At 51.7% G+C, this 21,810-nt stretch overlaps 1 protein-coding gene across 1 annotated transcript in view; it reads right to left on the bottom strand.

Annotated features, from left to right (window-relative positions):
* The window catches only part of SETD2 (SET domain containing 2, histone lysine methyltransferase), a 50,127-nt gene extending 28,319 nt beyond the window's left edge, over nt 1-21,808 (bottom strand). Inside the window, exons 1-8 of the mRNA XM_084509362.1 lie at nt 21,521-21,808; nt 15,338-15,353; nt 7,893-12,337; nt 6,091-6,222; nt 5,046-5,174; nt 2,581-2,704; nt 1,493-1,570; nt 1,090-1,187 (exon numbers count right to left, since the gene is read on the bottom strand). Of these exons, the coding sequence (XP_084365488.1) occupies nt 1,090-1,187; nt 1,493-1,570; nt 2,581-2,704; nt 5,046-5,174; nt 6,091-6,222; nt 7,893-12,337; nt 15,338-15,353; nt 21,521-21,558 (5,060 nt within the window). The 5' untranslated portion in view covers nt 21,559-21,808. The remainder of the gene's footprint in view (nt 1-1,089; nt 1,188-1,492; nt 1,571-2,580; nt 2,705-5,045; nt 5,175-6,090; nt 6,223-7,892; nt 12,338-15,337; nt 15,354-21,520) is intronic.
* Between the last annotated feature and the right edge of the window lie 2 nt (nt 21,809-21,810).

Genomic DNA, 21,810 nt, shown 5'->3' with positions numbered 1-21,810 from the left:
AGATCAGAGCTAAAAAACTCCCTGGAGACAGAGCCCAGGTGTAACACCAAACCTAGTGGTTTGGGCGACGCCAAATTAATACAGGCACAAATAAAATTATGGCCCTACAGACTGCGTATTGAATAGTGACTTTCCCAGCTTTAGAGACAGCTCTGTGCGAGCTGTCTGGGTACGAGGCACTAACTTTGTGACGTGCAAATTCAGGCTGATGAATCCCACCTAGGGGCTCTAACGAGCTACCAGGCCAAATACTGCCTCATCTTCATAGATCCGTGCCTGATTAATGCTTGGAACAGAACACGACATGACAGCGCCTGACATTTTAGCATGAATCCATGTGTAACACAACTGAAAATGCATTTCTGAGCCTCTGCTTACAGGAAGAGCCGTGCTGTGGCAGAAAGCAGGATCCAGAAGGAAAAAGGAAGAGGCACTCATTAAACTGCTATATTCGGTAAAGACGCCTAGGGATTATAAATTGGATCCACAATTAATCACGTAATTGCAGGTCCTTCCACGACTGTCAGATGCTATTTTGTGCTGATCGCTTTGAACAGAGGGAAATGTTTCACCTGGACGAGCAGTAACAGAAAATATCCAGCTCAAGTGCAGAGAAGGGAGCAAAGCCCAAGCTGCAGCCAGGCAGGAAGAGGAAACGTGCTATCTGCTAGGCTTTTACAGCCCCTGCAAGCTTTGCTAAGTTGTAAAACAGTAATGGGTGGGGAAGAAAGAAGAGACATTATTTAAGAGCATGGCAAAGCCTAGAGCTTGGCCAATTAATAGACAGAAGAAAGAAACAGTCAGGTAATTATCTGGGAAGTTTCCACTGCAGGGAGATGGTATGAAGGGTAAGAAAGAGCCAATAAAGCGAGACTGGAAAATAAATATTAAATAAAACAGAAAATTCCTCTTACAATCTCTCGTGTGTAATGGATGAAAATTTATCCAGGTAATTTTTTATCTAGTTGAATTCCAGCTCATTTACAACCGCTCTGCCAGGTGGGGCTTTCAAACAGTTTTACAGCAGGATTTCCTCAACACTCACAAAACCCACTTGCAGCAGCTTAAGTAGAGAGAGAGGAGACCTACCCGTATCTCTGGAACTGGTAGTCAAACGTCAGCTCCGAACCCGACGGGACGAGTTTGGTGGTGAAAAACCCAACTCTGAGCTGCCCATTCACAGTCCACTAAGGCGAGGAGAAAACAAGATGACAACAATTACCGCAAAAGCCAGGCTTGATTTCTTTTCCCTATTAAATTAGCAAGACTAATCCTTCACAAAGCAAGGGTGATAAGTTTTAAATCTGCTGAGTGAATCAGCTGCACTTGCCCGTTTCAAAGGTTTACATTTGCCTAATGAGATGCTACAACAACACACAAAAAAAAAAAAGACACAAAGATAAAGGAGAAATGCTTGTCACTCTGAGCTTGCCAAGTCGCAGGCCAGGGAAGCTGAGAAGCCAGCAGCAGCGGCTTCGAACCAGCAGTTTACCTTTTGTGTCTCACAGTTTGGTTCACAGCTGTGGTTCATAAAACGGGAGCAGTTTCCTTTCTGGGTAGCGTCTATTATCTAAAAAGGAAAGAAAGAAACAACAAATATGGCAGAACTGCCCCTCCTCCCCGGGCACTAGGCAGAAATGTTGGGCAGTGTACCCAGGAACGAGGCATTTTTGTGCACACCATGAAGGAGAACTGCACAAGTCACCAGCCTTTCCTCCCTCAGCTATCAAAATTGTTTGATTTGGAGAGAAGGGATTTTACAGGGATAACAAAAGCCCCCCCCAGAAGAACACTTCGCAACCGGTCTGTGGTTCTTAGTTTTCATTCCGAATTAATACAGAGCAATTCGGTGTGGTTGGGATCCTAAATTTTTAATATCGGTTTCTGACCCTCTGATACGTGGCACAACGAGTATCTGGGCTGGTGAAACCGAACGTTTTTGCCACGCAGATTGTGTTTTAATGGGAGATTTGCCTCCTGGATCACTGCACCCTCCCTAACTGGGCAAAACAGTCCCCTGTGCTCCCTTGGGATCACGTAACAATCCCGTGGCAGCTACCAAAATCGCTTACGTGGAGGGAAAAGAAAAAAGCACTTGGGTGTATTTTTAGCTCCTTTACTGTAAAGCTACCAAGACCCAAAAAAAAAATATATATCTTCAGAGGAGAGACAAGCAGAATAGGGTATTAAATTTCTATTTATACACCTCGCTCGCAGCAGGCCAGGGCCCACCGCCCAAGGTAAGCGGCGCTGCAGCTCCCTGCATTGCAGCTCCACAGCTCCGTGGGTCTAAAATAGCTGATAAGCTGGAGCAAAGATAAATAATTAAGGACTTCTGGTATCTAAATATTGCAATGACAGTAATTCTGCACGGAGGGAGTCCGCCAGCTAAAAGCGGCCCGGTTTAGCCTATTTCTGTGAGCTGGGGGAGTGAGGAAATTTGGTTTCTTGGGGTTTCTGGAGTGGTTTGTGTTGGAAAAATAACGCCGAGTTCAGGCAGTGTGCTCACACTGAGCCAGGGCTGGAGGCAGGCAGGGTTAAGGCAACACCGAGCAGAGTTTTGGTGGGTTCACCGCTCACCTCATCGTTTTTTAGGGCCATGAAGTAGTAGTGAATGTTCTTGTTGCGGGCATACTCCTTCACACGCGCCTTGAATTCCTTGTGGTCCAGCACTTCCCCGCAGTACTCCAGCACAAAGGTGTTCCTGCAAAGCACACGAGGGAGAAGCATCAACTCCGCTCAGCCACGAGCAATTAACAGAAAATAATTGCCACTGAGACGAGTCCTTTGGTTAGAGCTACGATCGTACTGCAGCTTTCGTCTCAGGCACTTCAGATTGATTTATTTTTGACACCATCGCACGGCTGTGGTGGGGTAGGAACATCCCAGAGAAAGGCCCGGACGCAAGAACAAAGCTTCCCTTCGAGCAGAACTGGTTCTCTACAAGAATGAGACTTTGTAAGTGATGTAAGAGGAAAATGAGGAGGATTCCCAGAAGGTGCTGGCAGATGGGCTTCCTAAATGGAGATGGAAAGCCTGCCTGCACCTTGCTGATGCGGTGAGTGAAATGAAGGGTCCATAAAAAATAAAACTTTTTATTTTTTAGCCTTAGGAAAGGTGAATCTGGAAGCAGAGATGGAGGAGAAGCACCAATTACCCTGACCCCAACACAGCAACGGGCCAGCTCAACCCTCACCCACTGCACTCCTTGCCATTTCCACGGCATGCTCCAGTCTGCTATAAAAAATTGTTGGGTTTTCCTGCTGCCTGTCCCAAGTTTCCTTGTTTAGTATCTGCCCGAACCCATCACCTCTTTCCTTGTGTCCATCCTATTTCCATCCCGGCCTGGAGAATCAGAAAATGGTTTGGATGGGAAGGGACCACGGTGGCCTCGCAGCCCTTCCCCTCCAGCACTCGTTTATTAATTACGTCCACCTTCCTCCATCTCCCTGTTCACCAAAAAAAGCGGTTTTCCACCCGAAGAGACAGGGATGACCTCCAGGAGAAGGTTGTCTCCTCCCAGGAGGAGTTTTTGCATAAGCAAGGAGGAGTTTTCTGCATAAGCAGAATTGTCTCCAGTGCCTCTTAGATAACTTGGCATTCCCCTAAAGCAGTCAAATCTCCCCTCTGAATTAGCCTCGGGTGTTTGATGTAGCACTGAAAGACGCTGCTGTAAGACCTACAGCATACTTAGGAGTGTCAGAACCCATCGCTGGATTCCTCAACACAAATCTTTGTCTTCCACAGAAGCAAAAAAAAAAAAAATCAGTTTCCACGGAAACTCGCTGAAATACCCCGAGTTAGAGAAAATCTTTGCACAATTAAATTCCAGGCAGATAGACTTCGAGCTCGCAGCCTCTCTCATGCACTTGAGACTGAGCAGACTCCCCGTGCCCATCCCGCAGCCTTTTGAAATGTAAATCACAGCGCCTGGTGAAACTCCCAGCAAGGCACGCCACCAATTTATCCTCCAAAGTCTTTTGTTGTTCATCTGCAGAGCTTCACAGCTGACTCCTGCAGGCCCTGCAAGGATCCGAGAGGGGACCCAGACCCGGATGACACGCACGACAAATGATGCTGTCTGAACCTGGGGTAAAAAAACCATCCAGATGTCCCGCAGCCCTGTAAGAGCACCGCTCCTCATGCAGCCACTCTCCCGTGGCAAAGCCTCTACGCTCCCACCAATCCCCTAGATTTGCCTCCTGTTTGTCCTGCTCCTCCCTGCTGCACCTTTGTGCTTCAGCCCCAAGCTGTTCCTTGAAACCACGCAGTCCTACTTCTTCTCTCGAGGACTTGAAGCTCTTTTTCTTCTCGTGATTATGAGAACAATTGGTGTGGCAGAAGGCTCCCAGCAACTCCTTGGTCTATCCAACACTGGCACCCATCCTGCTGCCACCCCAGGAGGAGGCCGATGGGTTCAAGAGCAGGGCAACACTTGTGTTCACGTCCAACCAGCTCCTCTGTGCACCAAGGCATCGATCCAGGTGCAAAAAATGCAAGAAATACCCAAGTTTAGCTAAATAGAGATGAGTCAAAAGCAGACTTGGGTCTGCAGGCATCACTGATGTAGAACCAGCACTCCGAAGCACAGCAGTTGGCTAACGACAGGCTAACGGGGGAGGAAGGAGCCCCACAGGTTCTCCGTGCAGTGCAGCCAGGAGGAGGAAGACTCCAGAAGAGGAAAAGCTCCAGAGGTGGGAAGAGAAAAAGAACAGACTCTCCTCTGAAGCGGTGGGACGGAGCCAAACACGGAGAGGAGGGAACACAGATTAAACACAAGAGGAAGCTAGAGGCACGTCTGCCAGAAAGCCTGCTGGGAACAGGTTGGTGGACGAGGGGAAAACCCCATCTAATACTCAGTTAGGGTACGTACATGCAGGTAACTGCTGGGAACACACGACAGCGAGCAAGGACAGCACAGAAAACTGGAGGAAATTCAGCACATCTCCTAACAGCGGCGAAGCTAAGGAACTGCAAGCACGTTATTTTCCGCTCGCGAGGGAGTAACACAGCACAGCTACGTCATTCGAAGAGCAAAGTCTTACGATGGGAGATCTTTGGCAGCTCTGAGTCCCCAACCTTTCTTCTCAGTGAGGATCACTTCAACATCTGCATGCTGTTTCTTCTGGAAGCGCCTGTTGGAACAGTAGTCGCCGTTTGGGCACCTGGAAGAACTAAGGGAAGGAAATGGAACAAATCAATTCCCAGCAGGACGACAGCGGCAACAGCAACAGCTCAGATGGGGAAGAGATACTGAGGAGCCATAATAAATTCAGTGTAAAACTTTCAAATGTGTTTTGCTATAAAAAGCATAACCATCTGACTGTCAACATGCAAATGCAGACAATTTATTTCTGGAAGGAAGATAAAAAAACAGTTTCAATCCAAATGCTACTGCACTCGCACGTCGTATAATCCAAATGGGCTGAAGTGGCCAATTCTCTCCACGTTTTTATGGGTTCTTCCCCTGAGATCTCCCCCTTCCCTACATCTGCTGCCTGGGCTAAATTAAAACCAAAGGGCAATGCTTCTGCCACGTAATTCCTTTCCTTCCACCCCAGCTGGTAATGATCCACATGCCAGGGTGTCAATCCCTTGCTGTGATCATCAGTCCCAGCCACGTGCACCTAGCCCTGCCTCCTGCTCATGCCAAGCCAGGTTCCTTGGCCTCCAAACCTCTTCCAGGAGAGGAGGAGACAAGAGCAGAAGGCTGGTAGGGCTCTGGGGAGAGCAGGGACATCAAAGGAGAAGCGAAAGGAGATGAGGATCTCACACAGAGCTACACCTGCATTTCTCACTCTCTCCCTTCAACCACGTTTACGACAGAGCAGAATTAAACCTCACGAGCAGAGGACTCCAGGCCTTTGCAGTCAGTTTTTAGCAGGAGGTTACTGAGGAAGGCACTGGCTTAGAAGATCTAAGGTCAGATCTAAACGCTGGTACGTGGGCTCTGACGCTCAATCCACAGCAGCCACTGGAAATGGGAGCGTGAAGACAACTTGCTGCCAACGACCAGAAAGGTTTGAACACTTTTAGGGGCTCCCCACTCATCCCACGTACAACGGTGGCCACTCAAGAAGCAGGACTCACCACTCGATCATGAGCAGGCGGTTGAGACAGTCTTCTCCACAAGCGACCTCCCCCTGAGCTCGTTCCTCCTTGGAGAGAGGAGGGCACTCGCACAGCATCCGCTTGATGTCCCGGTGAGATTTGTTCTTCTTTCTGCGGAAGACAAGTCATTGAAACACAGCTGAGGTAGTTGTGTGCACCCACGTACGTACCTGCACACAGAGGCAGGACTAAAAACCCTTTATTTCGTCGTACCAGTAAAGAAGCCCATTTTGAGAAACGTCTAGATTTTACAGCTAAAAGACTTCTCACCACATAGTACAAGTTAAAAGGTTTAAATTAAGACGATAAAAGGCTTTGATTGGCCTCTTTTGAAATCCTATATTCTGTAATCGGACGTAATGCTCCGGAGACAATCTCCAGAGCTCCCTCCAAGCTCAGCTATCCTGCAATGCTCCGTTTGGTTTCGCCGATTCAAAGGCCAGGAGAAAACCTATGTTCTAAAACATTAGCACATAAAACGTTAGTGAGCACGTGTATCGTTTTTAAAAAAGCATTCTTTTAAAAAAGTAATTAATTGAAGGGTTTAGCTACTTAAACCTCTGCTTTACTGTCAAGTAAGATGACTTAAATATATATATATATGAAAACTGGAGTTACAGCAAAGGTAGGGCACCAAAGGCATCTACTAAGTGATATTTTAGTTGCCACAGGATAATTAGCCCTTGCAAGGGAAATGCTTTGGAGTGAGGATCCCAGCAAGACAAAAAAAAAAAAAGGCGTAAGAAAAAAAAAAAAACAAACTTGGGTTGAAATAAACAGCAAGTTTTGTCTACATGTAAGTGGTCTATATTCAGGCTCTGAATTAAGAATTATGTTTTTTATATAAATGTGTTAAAGCATTTTGGCGAACAACACAGTTCAGAGCAGCCAAATGAAGCAACAAACACTTGAGTATCAAGACCCGCTACAGAAAACCCAGCGCGTGTGTAAATCCACGCGCGTGGAGCTCCCCCGCACCGCTGCCGTGCCCTCGCTGCAGAAGGGTTTGGTGTTTGTTTGGGTGTTTGAAAAACAGCCCTGCTTTATTCTGCCTCAGACTATGAGAGGGAGGCATCCCGAGGTGAGAAAGGAGCTTTAACAGGCATGTATGATGAGCAAGCCTTACCCCAGGCTGCCCAAGGACTGGTTACAAACTGGTACAGAGCTCCATTAAAGCAGGATTTAATATTTTGGGGCAAGGATGAAGGTTGTTGAGCTCTGAAGCAACACACTTGCTGAAGCCCAAAGCTCAAAAACAGATTTTTTTTTTCCAAGGGACCACATCCTGGTCAATATTCCCATGCAGAAGGGCTCATCAATCAGCAGCTCACTTCTGGTATTTCAAATTGCAGCTGTTAGAGCTAAAATAACTTGTTTGAGATGATAAATGATTACGTGCAAGCACCCAAAGCCTTTGAAAACACCCAACGTGTGTCCAGAACCTTTCCCATGCCCAGATTTCCCTTTGTCTTGAGGGTTGTCCTTTGGGGACTCTGAAAAAAATGAGATCTGACAAGCCCGGGGGGTGATGCTGCTGCACTGCTCTGGGCTCTACTGCAGCCCCACCACTGGCAGGGGGGGTCATATGAATGGTGGACAGCAGAAAACACAGGAAAAAAAAAAAAAAGGAAGAAAAAAAATCAAAAAAAAGCTATCACAGAATCAAATACAAGTTGAAATCTAGAAGTAAAAAAAATAAAATTAAAGAAAATTTTAAAATTTTCAAAGTAAATTGAAAAAGTAAAAGTAAAAAAAAATAAAATTAAAGAAAACTCAGTTACCTTTCTGTCAAGTACACGTTTTCCTCAATCAGGTCAAAGTAACAGGGCATTTTGCCTTGCTTGGCAAACTCCTTCCAGCGCTGCGGGTCTCGGAAGTCGTCCATGATGCACAAGCGACCAACCATGGAGGAGTCCTGAGGTGCCGCCTCCGCTTGCTCCCCCTCTGCCTTTACCTTCTTCCTCTCCCTCGAGTCGCCATCGCTCTCAGAGTCACTCTCCAACTCCTGGCGCCTTTTTTTTGGCGGCCCTCGCTCCTTCACGTCGTTTTTTTCCAAAGCCTTCACCTCCTCCTTCTTCTCCCCGGCGGACCCCGGCTCCTTGGTGGAATTGCTGCTGATCTCGTGGGCTTGCACAGAACCTGCCTCTTTCTGCTCAGGAGCGTGGAATTTACTCGGGGAGCTGGCAAAACGAGCCTTGCACTCATCATCCCAGCGGTCATCCTCCTCGTACTCCTCGTGATCCTCCGTTAGAGAATCCGGCACTTGCCCTTGAATCCGTTCGTAATTAATTCCAGACGGCCTGCTAGCAGACCTCGCGTCCCAATAACCGTTGCCTTGCCAGTAGTTCTGAGAGCCGCTGTAGGCTCCCGAACCTGGCTGGTAAACGTAGCCTGAGTAGACCCCGAAGCTGCTATCCGGCTGCTGGTAGGTGCTACTGGGCTTCTCCGGCTGGGAGAAATCCCAGCCCAAACCACCCAAATCCTCCGCTGTATGAAAACCGTCCACTTTGGAGAACTCCCCGAGGCCAGACTGATTAAGCCCACCCTTCCCCTGCCTGCTGTCCGGCTGGGAAGCGTTGGCTTGGTGTCGAGAGTTATCGGCGCTTTCCAAGCTCTCGGGCAGACAAAATGGCCGCTCCTCCTGCAGGCCAACAGGTCTACCCGCGGACACCAGCTCCTTCAGCCTCTCGTCCGGGTTGGGTTTGCCATCAGAATCCGCCGCCAGATCTGCCTGACTCGTGCTGTCAACGCCGTCGCTCTGAGGCTGGCAAGCGTCTGGACGAAGCTCTTCGGGCTCCTTCCTGCTGAGCTCGGTGGAAGAGGCCGGGCTCTTCTCCATGCCCCGAGGGGAGCACCTGCTCTCTGCCTGCGGGCCGTTTTTACTCGCCATATTCTCCGGCCTCTCTTCGTAGTAAGGCCGGCTGGGCTCCGGCCTCTCGTCGTCCCAGTGGTCCGAGTAGCGCCGGTTGCCTTGGCTGCTCCGCGAGGAGCACGGGCTGCTCTCCTCCATGGCGATGGTGGAGTTCTTGGGGACAACCACAACCGACTGGAGCCGTTTCCGCGGCACGCCGTCGTCGGAATCGGAATCCTCCGTCTCGCTGTCGTCGCTGCCCGCCTCGCTGTCGCTCTCGGCCGTGTCCGAGTAATCGTCATGGCGAGCGGGAACGAAGTCGGAGGCGCCGCCGCTGCTGTCACACGTCGGGGCCTGCGTTAGGGTTTCCGTTTCTTCGGCGGTGACCACAACGTCGCAAGATGGAAACAAAGCGTCTGGAAAAGCCGACGCCACCAAGGGCCCGTTCCCGGCGTCCTCAACTGAGGTGCCGAGGCCTTGCTCTTTCAGGTCATCAGACCCAAGTCCCTCGGTAGAAACCGCGCTTTCTTCCACCGCGACCTCTCTGCTGCGGTGCTCCAGCGGCACTTCGGAGTAATACGAATGCTCGTCCTTGAACGACAGCTTGCCTTTCGCCAAAGGAAGGTCGACGTGCCGGGTGTCCACCTCCAGCATCTCCTCAGCTTCCACATGGTGTGCTGGCCTCTCGCATTGGCTTGGCGGGGCCCTGTCCCACTTGGAGGGGACGTTGCCCTCGGGATGCTGCGCGACCACGGGATTGTCCAACCTGATTCGGGGGGAATAGCCGTCCTGGGAGGAATCCCTGCTCGAGCTGTCCACAGCTAGGCTCGTTTTATGGGCATGGTTCATGTGATACTGATCGTCTTCACAGGCGGACTTGGAATTTTGATCCTCTGGGCTTTCATAGTCGCACGTCACCGTCTGCGGTTCGACGTGCACGTCCAGAAACGCCTCAGAGGTAACTTTTAGCTCTGCTGGTTCTGCTTCGATTTCAACCTCCGAATGGTACAAAGAAGGGGTAGCATCATCGGAAATGTAGCAAAAAACTGATTCTTTGGTTTTGTCGCATGGAGTCGCCTGATCATCCAGCTTCTTAATTAACGTTTTAGAGTGATCTACATTCACGACTGGCAAAGGCATAGCTTCGCACTGCTGCTCTGGGACCGGAGCCTCCGTTTCCTTAAACAGGCTGCTACACTCGCTGGACTGAACACGAGAATCACCTAGCTCGTGCTCTTTAGAGGCATACGTGCTCTCAAATCCATTCGATGGCAATGGATATGACTTACTCGTCTTTACGACGGGTGACACTTCCAACCTACACAGGCTATCGTCAGAAGACGCTGCGACATCCTCTGTTTTGGAGGCACTGAGAGTTGCCAAGTCATCAGACCTACCCTCTGGGGACCCATTTATATTCATTTCCATAGGGAAACACGTTCTTAACTGCTCGTGCTTTACCTTTACTAAAGTCTCTTGCTCCTTAACACTGTCATGGCATTCATTTCCTGCAAGTTCCTCGGACCTCGAATGAGGAAAACCAGCTTTTGATTCATCTGTCTTTTTAAAAGTGGGTGAATCATTTAACTGATTTAATGGAGAAAGTGTCTTTTCCCTTTCAAATCTTTTTGCAATGGACACTCGGATCTCATTGCTTTTTAGACAAGAGGTCTCTAAATCTAGAGAATTAGACTGCTGCTTTATTTCTTCAACCGATTCTGTACAACAGAAAGAACTTTTAAATTTATCAGGCTTTGGCGCAGGGGTCTTTGAAGGGGTGGACTTATAACGGGAGGAATTCACATTACTGTCAGGCTTAGAATGGGATGTCCCCTTTCGATACCCGAGCTCATTAAGGGGAGAGCACCTTTTGGTTACTTCACTTTCTGAAGTCCGTTTTGAATCTCTATCTGCTTTTGAAGAAGACTTTCCTCTCCTCTCCATGTCACCATGAGATGACTCTATTTTGCTGTCCCTGTCCGACTTAGAGTAAGAAGTCCTTGAATCTCTGTACGAAGAGGAGTGGGACGACGTGCGCCTCGAGTCGCTAGATCTGGAATGTGTCCTCCTGTACTCGTCTTCCGAATCAGAGCTCTCCCTCGCCCTCGAATCCGCGTACGAACGAGAGTATCTTGTCCTTTCTCTGTAAGGGGAGCTCCGGTGGTATCTGCGGTCGGACTCGTAGTAATGCGAGCGCTCCGACCTCGAGTACGAAGAGCTGGTTCGGGAGCCCCGATCGGACCGGGAACGAGAATGAGACCGGCTTCGCCGTCTGTCCCTGTCTGACCTCGACCGGGACGACGAGTACCGCGAATCTCGCTCCGACTTGGAATAACTAGAATACTTCTCATCTCTGTCCGACTTGGAGCGCGAGGAGGACTTCACCAGATCTTCTCCCCTGAGCGACGCAGAGCTTTTCCTGGGATCTCTCTCTTTTTCCGCACTGGATATCTTCAGTTCATGCGAGCGCTGGCTGGAAGAAGTCCTCACAGAGTCTTCGTCAGACTCGGAGCCCAGCAACGCGCCGTCGGACTGGGAGAACTTCCTCTTCGAACCCTGTTTCCTAGAGCCCAGAGAAGCACCCTTCGAGCTGTCTGACACCTCGTCGTCTTTCCCAATATGGGAATCTTCCTTCTGTGGAGTTATTTCCACCTGCTCGGCCGTGTGTAGGGTTACGTGCTCTTCCAAACCGTGCGATACTGCATCCTGCTTGACGTCCAGCTCCAAAGCCTCCTTCGGCACCACGCGACACGGCTCCTTCGAAGCCGGGACTTCTGCTTCTACAGGCGGCGACAGCAGCAGCGTCGACATGAGCGTTACGGGCAGTTGTGGCAAGGCTGCTGCTGCGGGAACTGGCATGGATGCTGCTGGTGATGCTGTTGGAGGAGGTGGAGGCGGCGGTGGCGGTGTCGACGGGAAGTCCGCGGCCGCTGCCACCGGTTCCGTTACCGGTGCCAGAGCCGACGGCGGCAACGTCGCTGCTGCAGCTGGTGGCGGTGGTTTGGTAGTGACGCTAAGTAAATGTTTCTTAAAATGGATCTTCCCCAGTTCTACCTTCGGTTTTGGAGGCGAGGACTCCTCAGCTGAACCAGCAGCATCCCCAAGGTCCATTTTAATTTTGGGGTTAAAGTCAGTCTGAAGGGGTACTGCTGGGGAGTTCTGAGTTTCATTTTGTTTCTCGTTTCCGAGACCGGTCAGAAATCTGTTCGGTAAGGTTTTCTTGGTTAAACTAAAGCTGAAAGACACTTTTTGTCTTCCCTGCTCCTCAAGGTTAACCTTTGTTTTGGTGCCTTTGGGCAAAAAGCGACTAGAAGCAACACCTTTGAACACTGGGCCTTTGATAAAGCCAGCTTTCTGCACGGTTTCAGTCTTGCTCTGGAAAAGACAAAAAAAAAAAAAAAAGGCTGTTAGAAGAAGGTTTTTTTTAAAAAAAAAACAACTCTGTTCTACAGGAGCACTGAGCAATTTTCTTCTACCTGGTGAATTTTTTATGATTATAAAATAGAAATTGATATCCTGGGCTGAAGTCTGGGACAGCACAGCCACGCTGCTTTTCTGAGCCTGCCTCTCTTTTGATCAAAATCAATTATCTGCTCATTTCGAGTCTTGAACAGTACCTCCTCTGGGATTCAGGCTGAGGCTTTTTAACTGACTTATTAATAACCAAGCTGAAAGTTCTTTTTTAATTCTTATTAAAAAAAAAAAAAAAAGAAGGGGTTCGACACACTAAGTTAATCGAAGAGAGAGCGCCACTTTATTTGTTCTGTTTCTATGGTCTCACACCAAACACCCTGCACTTTTAAGCCTTAGGTGTGTTTGCTTTCACACCCCGGCAGACTGCACCTGGATGCGTTTGGTTTCGGGGTGAGGCAGGCTACCAAGAGCTACAGCCACAGCTTCAGGCCCCGTCCTTTCCCACGTGCTGCTTTATCTCGGGCATTCATCCTTCCCAACAAGTCTCGGGCTAACAAACAGGTCAACACAGAGTAAAGAACCTCTCACCTTACAGAACGCAGTTATCAAAGCCCAAGATTAGCAGCTTTCAGAGCAAAAAGCAGAGCGTGTTTATTTGCCTTGGCGTTTGTCCACCTATTTTAAAGCTCCGGGCTTGTCCCCGCAGAAGCTCTATCGCTATCCACCGCAGCGGAACAAGAGCACGATCCCCAAAGACGAATGCTGTCACGCTGTGCTAAAGGGGTGCTCCTCTCCATCTCCCTCATCCCCACAAATCCAAACTGCATTATTCTAATCACACTCTGGGCGAGGAGCATGACTCCAATGCAAACAGTCCTAGCAGTCGGAACACCGTACACGGCGAGGTTTCCCTCCCATAACTACTGCATGAACACATCGCTGGCAGCAGCAGAGGTTTCCTGCTGCCCACGGTGACTTACGATGTGCTTAGTTATCCTTTAACTTCTGTAACACAACGCACAGCTGCTAAGGCTAAAGGCACCGCGGTAAATTATTAAGGAGGGTGGTGGAACGGAAGCCCCATCCCATTTTGCTTGCATGCCTAGATGTAATTTAAACAAATATAACCTCATATCCGACGAAACACGTGGGTTTACTATTTTCATTGTGTGAACCATGTCATGGCCTCCATATGACTTCGTCTTGGCTACCCAGCCTAGCACCATGCACGCCTTGGGGGCAAAAATCTGAATCCTTTACAATTGGTGCCACCTCACGGGTGCTCTGAAATGAGCTCGGATGCTGAAAGGGCACCTTTCTTGACAAGAGGCACGTCCACATGTTTGTCTTCCTCACCAACACTGTCCCACACTCATCTCTAGAAAGGCTGCTGAAAATACTGTTTTCAAAGGGATGAACACGTTAGAAATTATCTATTTTTTGAACCTACACAACAGACTAATCCACAAGTGCACACAACCAAATTCACGAAGCATAAAGGACAAAACCAAGCGTTCAGCCCACTTGGTTGGAGTTTCTACATGTCTGAACGCTACCGAGACCGTCCTCCGAGAGCAAGGGAACATCATTTTGTGAGTTTGTTGGGTCACTTCTTCTCCTTCCGTGACCAGAAATCGACACCTTTCTACCCTGACCTGGGCATATGCATTGAAAGAACCTAAGTGTAAGAAATCAGGTTCCCATCTTCACACATATCCGGATGTCTAAGGGAAAAAGTCTCCACAAATCTGAATCCAAACTGTTATCATGGACTGGGATTCACCTGTTATATCAATTATACACTACATATATATATAAAATCACAGTAAATACAGTGCACCAGCATTCTGGAGTTGTCTTAGTAGAACTTTGCTGAAATTATTTATGTCCAAAATTCAGTTACGGAAATCTATGCCAGTTGTTTTGATTACAACCTTTCTATCTCTAAGCACAACAGAGCTGAAACCTGAGCTTGCACACGAATAACAGGGTTTGGATCCAGCCACCTTTGCACAAAACGCAGGACTGGAGGGAAAAAAAGGAGCTGCTGAGCTTCATTCCACTGCTTTTCGTATCTCTTCAGCAGAGATCACGCATCTCAGAACAAATGTTTCAACCTCACATGCTCACCCTTCCAGGGATATTTTTTTCTCCTTAAATAGCACCAAGTTTAAAAAACATGCCTTACATAAATGTAAAATACATTCCACAGGTAGCTTTTGAAATTTAAGAGGGAGCAATTACTGGCAGAGTAGTGGAAAAGTTCTCCTGCCTTTCATGTTTCACAGACAGCAAACGCTCCCCAGCACGCTGCTGTGGGCGTAGTGCAGCGGGGGAAGGCGGCAGGAGCTCGCTCTGCGTACTCCACGGAGATGAATGACTGCTGAGGAACGACTGGAGCAGCACGAGGCAGTGCCCCTGCAGCTCTCCAGCTGCTGGGAAGGCAGGAGCACGCACAGCACGTTCAGCCAGAGCAGACGTGGTCCTGAAGCATCAAAAATTATTTAGCGGCGGTCTTTCCCTCAGCTGGGGTGTCATAAAACGTTCCAGTCCCGGAAAGTTTCCTCCTTTCCCCACACATTAATGCAGCAGAAGGCTTCGTTTTCCATGGATGAAGTCCTTAAATATTCATCTTGTCGTGGTGCAGAGAGCAGAACCTACCTAGAGCAGTGACTCAGAGGCACCACCGCGCTCTGCTGCCCGCGGCCACGAGCAAAGAGATGCAGAGGTGGCTCTGAGGGAGCTCCCTTCCCCTCCAGACCTGACCATTGACCTGAAAACACCCCAAAACATCAGAATAAAACATGAAGATGTCCCTCGTCCCTGTCCAAGCAGGCGGGGTTGGGTTTTGCCCTTTGGTTTATCTGGCCCCAAGGCTCAGGAAATCCCTAACTCCGAACAACCACGCTGGGCTAAAGTCTGCTTCAGGAGTGCCATAAGAAAGGAATTAATTTTACTCACCTCATTTTCTTCTTCTCTATTGCAATCCAGCCGGGAAAACATGCAAAAGAAAACACAGAAAGAAGGGGTGAACATCAGGCAGAACCACAAAACTCACCCTTAGACCTCTGCCACCCCAAGCGTGGCCGCGCCAGCCTGCGCCCAGCCCACCGGCAGCTTCGGAGGGCACCTCGGGGATCTGAACATGGACAATTCTGCAAGGAAATTTGCTTTTCCGGAGCAAATCTCCCAAAACCAAGCATCCTGAAGGATGCTGACGGCCGGCAAGCCAGCCAGGATCCTGCCTCAACAGCCGAGCAGCTCCTCCGTGAGCGAGGAGGACGAACTGCGCTGCTCCGGTCTCGCCGTGCCCGACACCTGGAGAGCCTCGGGAAATATTTTGGCCCCTAAATGGAAACTACACGAAGGGATGCAGAGGTTTCAGGCACGTTTCCGCAGCGACAGCACGGAACCAACTGGGTATTTCCCCATTTGAGCAATCAGCAACCAAGAATTAGGAGCAACCGGCTCGAAAGCCCGATCGCCAGCGGTAAAAATACGGCAGAGGCTCGGGTCCGGCTGATAAAGCTTATTAACGGGGTATAAATCACCCCTACAGCAGCAATATCAGGGCTTGTGTTTATTGAGGAAACACGACCCGGCAGCTTGAGCAAGCCGTGGATACACAAAGGGCACCGCAGGTGATTTAATGGGGTTGGGAACACCGGTAATTCAGCGCCGTGCCGACGGGGCGGCCGGAAGCCTTTAGGAACAGCATTTCGGCACGAATTGCTGCCCAAAAGGAGCAAACCCTTTTTAGGATCTCAAAAAGCAGAGTCCCAGGCTTCCCCAAAACGCACGGCCATCAGGAAGGAGGAGTTAAAAGCTCAAAAGCGAGCACTGGAGGGGGTGAGAACAGCACCAAGGTCAAGCACGGCCGAGACCCAACCCCAAAACGTTCACACCGGTAACCAGATGCAATCAATAATCAGGTCCCGGGGGCAGCTCTCAGCCACGGAGATTTCCTCGAGAGCATCCAGCAGCCACTTTTAGGCAAACCAGAATTATTTTTTTTCCCCTCTGTATCGCCGGGAAGGGGTTTCCGAGAGGAGCAGCCAGGAGGCAGCCGGGGCCGCAGCCTCTTCCTTTCCGCCCCAGCCTCGAACACAAAAATCGGGTTGCCAAAATGAGGCAAGGCGCCGGGAACGCTTTGCCAAAGTTCCTCCCACGCCGGGCTGGGAGTCACACGGGTTTTCCACGATAGGAGAGAGAGAGAGAGAGGAAGCGAAGCAGGATTGTCCCCGAGCCGGGGACATCGTCCCAGCACCCAGCTCTTTGCTATCCTCAGGCACGTAAAACAAATCGTTGTTAAAATTAGCAACGGGCTCGGGCTTTTACCGGCGTTTTTCTGCGAATTTCAAGAGGAAGGGGCTGGCGAAAACCCGAAATAAAACGCAACGGATGGGTCTGCAAACACACCACGAACCCGCACTGCTCCCGGAGCGAGGAAATCCCAAATTCCCCACGCCCTGCACAAGGTTTACACCTCCCCAGCTCATCCTGGGCACAATAATAAGAAAAATACAGGTGTATTTTTCCTCCCCAGGCTCAGCATCCCTTAGAGATTCATCGGTGTGAATGAGACTTTTCTCCTTTGTAGACTTCTCTCCTTTTCCAGGCGGAACCCACAGCCCAAGCTCGGCTTTGTGGGGCTTTGTGGGCTTTGCTTATGCTAAAAAAGCAAAGAAACAGCACGCCCTCGGGCTCCTGGAGCCTAAATGCCAAACCTGGCATGCATCAGGGCAAAAGTGGGGGCTGAGCAGAGCCTCATCTCCCCTAGCTCCTTTTCTTTTTTTATTTTCTGCAAGCCTGCAACTCTTTTTATCTAAGACCTGCAGGGCTAACGACTCTGCCAGAGGGGAAAAAAAAAAAAGCCTCAGCCTGGCATTATGCAGGCATTAGCACAGGTCCATCTGAAAGCCTCGCTGCTACCTGGGCAGCAATCGCCTCCTTTTCTTAGGGAAACCGAGGGCAAAAGCCAAAATCCCGGAGGAAATGGCAGCCTGGGGACTGCAAAAAAATAAAAAAACCACAAATTTGGGGAAAATCTCTGCAGGTTTCAGCGCCGGGTTACGACTCGCTCTGCTGCTGGTGCTCGAAAGCGAGTGGGTTTGTAAAACTTACGGGTCTGAAGCTCTAGCACACTGCTTGCTTTGGGAATCTGGAAAAAAGGCAGGGATGTTAATGGGCAACCCCACTCTGTCCCCCGAGAAGCCCCACAGAGGAAGGGACACGGCACAGGAAGGCAGGAGGGGGGAGAAATCAAACGTTTGGCTCCAACAGAAGCTGGAAATCCGGGGAATTGCTCCCAAAACTGAGGTGGGAGCAGCTGCGAGCGGGGCCGTGGCCCCCATCACATCCCCAGCCCAGCACCCGCTTTTGGGGACGGGTTTGGGGCTGCACCTTTGGGTGCTGGTGCCTGGGGTCGGGGCAGGGGAAGACACCGCCTCTCCTGGCCTGAAATATGAAAAAAAAAAACAAAAACCCAGCAAATTCATCGCGCCAGGCAGGCTTTCCTGACCACAAACTCCCCCAGCACGGGGGAAAGAGGCTCTGCAGCAACCTTTTTTTCCCTTTTTTTGCTCAAAATCCATCCCTGCACATCGCTGAAGTCGGGCTCAGCATGTGATGAAACCAGCTGCCCCCACTGAGTTAAAAAGAGCTCGACACCAGGAATTAAAACCACAGTTTGGGGGGAAATCCTGCCTAAATCCTGCTTAAATATCAGCTCCTGGCCCCCGAGCACAAGGCTCGGAGGGCGCCGCCGCCCCCGAGGGAGGCGAAGAAGCTGGGAAAAGGCAGAATTACAAAATAAAATCCATCCCCCAGCAAAGTCCTGCGCTCACTTACAGTCATCGCGGCTCCACCTCACCTGGGCAGCACTCGGGGCTGGGTGCTGGAAGAGGGGGAAAAGGGGAAAAAGGGGAAAAAAAAAAAGCAACAAAAGGAAAAGCAAGGTGGCCCCTCCCCTGGGGGGCAGGTCCTGGGGGCAGCTCCTCCAGCAGGGGCTTCCACCCACCCTCCTCTTCCTCCTCCTCCTCCTCCTCTTCCTCTTCTTTGCCAGAGGAAGCAGGAGCACAAGGCTCCGGGGTTTTTTTGGAGCTCGGATCTCGATGCGAAACCTCTGCGGGTGCATTTGGAGCCCCAAGGCTTTAAGGCAGCTGTGTCCTGCTGCTCTCCGTCCCGTAAAAAATCCTGGAACTGCTGTGGGAAGCTCTGGAGCACGGAGCACGCGGCGGGTTTGCTCGGGCACGGCTGCGAAGCTCGGCTCTTCCTCCCCTCCTCCTCCTCCTTTACGATTTCCCATCAATTTTTGCCTCCTGACCTGGATTTCCCATCAATTTTTGCTTCCTGACCGGCGTTTTTCTTCGGCCCCAGGCTCTGCCCTCCGGGCACGTTCCTCCTGGAGCCATGGGGCCGATCCCAAAAACGTAAAACGTGCCGGGGAGAGGCAGCAGCAGGAAGAGGAGCACCCTCTGGAGAGCCCAAACCACCTCCAGAGAGGCAGAGGAAGAGAAAAAATTGAATTAAACCGAATCTGGTCCAGCAAACGCCCTCCAAAACTACCAAAAAAAAAAACGGTTTTCTCCAAACTTCTCGGCGACGGCAGAGAAACACAGCAGAGCCCTGGATGCTTGCTCCGTGCCCGCGTTGATCGAAGGCTGGTGGCACGTGTTACGTCCTCGTCCTCGCGCCGTGGCCACATGAAGCCCGCTCCGAGCCACTCCAAGGCAAGCGTCGAGCCGCGCGGGGAGAGAATTAAGCAAAAAACACGGCGAGGAAACTCTCTGAAAGCCTCCTCGACCCAAAATCCGGGTATTCGGCCTCTTTTTTGAGCCATCCCCTCGCCCCCAGGACTTGGGGGCGCTGAGTTTATGTATTAGGTGTTCCTGCAGGCTCAGCACGGAGCAATTAATTACCCGCAGGTGATTAAAGCTCCCGGAATTGTTTGGAAATCACAAGCTCCTGCCCGGTAGCCTGCAGCCGCCGACGGCTCTGTTCTCCGGCCTTAATTGCTCCGGCCTTAATTACTCCATCCCGAACCGCTCCGAATTGGCGAAGGCACGGGTCCCTCGACTGCTCGACGCCCCTTTTTTGGTGCTGGTGGTGGTTTTTTTTTCCCCTTTTCCTAACGCCTCTGAAGTTGAACGCTGTGAATCCCGCGGAGCTGCTGCTGCTGGGCCGAGGGAGGAGCGGCAGAGCACTGGGGGGAAGCTGCGGAAGAACCTGGGGAAGAAGAGCCCGGAAAGCCATAAAAAGCCCCAAATTCAGGCTCCGAACCCAGAGCCCGGCCTGCCAGCTGAAACAAGACCCGAAAAATAATCCGGGTTAGGCCCTCGCTCATCAGAGAGGCGTTTTGGGGCTTAAAAAGCCTTTTTCCTTAAAGAAGCTGACATCCCCCCGCTGCTGACAACGCACCAGGGGACCTGGGTTTGGGATTTTAGGCTCAGATCCCTGCCGTGTGCCTCTGCCTTGTGCCGAGGCGCTGGGAGGCACCGAGAGCGATCCTGGGGGCAGAAGCAGCAGGCAGAACCCAAATCCCTACAGGAAGCCAAAAAACCAAGCCCCAAAGCGACAAAAAGCCCACGGCGCGAGCAGAAAACTGGACTTTGGGGCTGTTTGGATCCATCCACCTCAGCGTGGGGCCTCACCAAGGTCCCACCACGGCGGGACCGTTTCGTTCAGAGCTCTTTTTTATAAAAGCTGTTGGAGAAAGCACCCTGGCTTCTCCCCGCAGCCCCGTTTTGCACGCTCGGAGGCTGTTTCGGCAGGGGACCAGCACTCATTTCACTCTAAATTAGCCCAAAACGCAAAATACCTACACCAGGCTAGAACTCGGTGGCTGATAGTGGAGCTATTTGAAAGCAACGGGGTGGAAAGCTCGGGACAAGCAGGAGCACGGTGCCCACCTCCAGGGCTCGCTCCTTGTCCCACACAACCCTCCCGCAGCAGGCAAACACATCCCAGAGAACCTCAAGAACTACAGCCAGCAGTCCTAGCCCGGCCCAGCACCAAATCCTCCGTCTCTCCCTAATTTTAGCAGGCTCAAACCGCAGGCATCGTTCCGCGAGGCCCCGCTGCAGCTGAAAACAGCTCCCCGGCTGCTCCAGGCGGGCGAGCGCACGGCTCGGGGCGCTCGCTCGGGAGGTTTGCTCTGCTGTCCTTGCTCCAAAGGGGCTGTTTCTAGCTTCAATTCTGCTCCAGCAGCGGCACGGGGCCGCTACGTGCCGGGTGTTTGCCTCCTCGCAGCCCCGAGCTGGCCGCCGGTCCCGGTTACGGAGCAGCCCCGAATCCTTTGGGGTGGGAGGGGGACGTCTACAAATGCAAAGACAGCGTCCAAAGCAACGAGAACAACAAAAATAATAATAATACAACGCGAAAAACACCACGGGCAGCTCTTCCACAGGCAGCAAGGAAAGCAGGACGATGTGGTGGAGGGGGTCAGGGGAAAGCCCCGTGATGGGAGAGCCACAATTCACCGGCCATGAGGAGCTCCCCCTCCTTTCGGAGCCCTTTCTATCCGAAAACGGGGCAGGGACTCACTCCCCTCACCTCCAAACAACCCCAGACAGCGAGGAGAGGGCGAAAAGAGCTTTAGAGGCAGCACCCCGAGGATCCCAAGCGCTGCCCCACACACCCACAGCCAAAAAGGGGCCAAAAAATAAAAACACCCTGGCACACCTCCACCACCAAACTAAACCCTGGGACCCCCCGCACGGCCCAACCGGGGTCGGTAGGGAGCAGGGCAGCGTTGCCGGAGCCCTTCCCCTTTTTTCCCTTCCTCCCCTCCGTGGGCTCCGCTCCGCTGCCGGCCTCCCCCCTCCGCCTCCCGGCCGCGGCGCTCACGCAAGACCGGGGATGCGCGGCCTACCCCGGCCTCCCCCCTTCCCCGCTCCGAAGCGGGCACAAAAAGCACCGGGAACCGAGCAACCACCGGGAGACGAAGCAGAAGAAGCCTTCACCCTTCTCCCTTCCTCCTCCCCTCCCTTCCTCGAGTTTTTTTGGTTTTTTTCCCCTTTCCCCACCGCTCCCGGGGCCCGCCGAGGCCTCAGGGCCGCGGGGCCGGCAAGCGGCGGCCCCAAGGGGGAAAGGGGGGGGCTCGGTGCTGCTCCCCCCCCAACCCCCGGTGCTGCCCTCGCTTACTCCGGGGTGGGGTGCTCCGGGTCGTAGAAGTCCCCCATGGTCGGGCTGAAGCCGTCGGGGCTGAGAGGAGAAAGAAGGGAGAAGGGGAGGGGGGGGGGGACGGACGGGGAGGCCGCTGTCCGCCCCCCTCCGAGCCCGGCCTGGGGGGGGGAGGCTCAGGCTCGGGCTCGGGCTCGGCTCCGCCGCCTCCTTTCCCCCCCCTCACATCGTCCGCAGGGCCCCGAGCTTCAGCGGCCTCCGTTGGGGCCCCGCCATCCGCTCGCAGCCCCTGGCCCTGGCCCTGCCCGCCC

This window comes from Aythya ferina (assembly GCF_964211825.1).
Source record: "Aythya ferina genome assembly, chromosome: 2".
NCBI classification, from domain to species: domain Eukaryota; kingdom Metazoa; phylum Chordata; class Aves; order Anseriformes; family Anatidae; genus Aythya; species Aythya ferina.
Note: the sequence above shows the minus strand (reverse complement) of the source record. Positions and strands in the feature narration are given on the sequence as shown.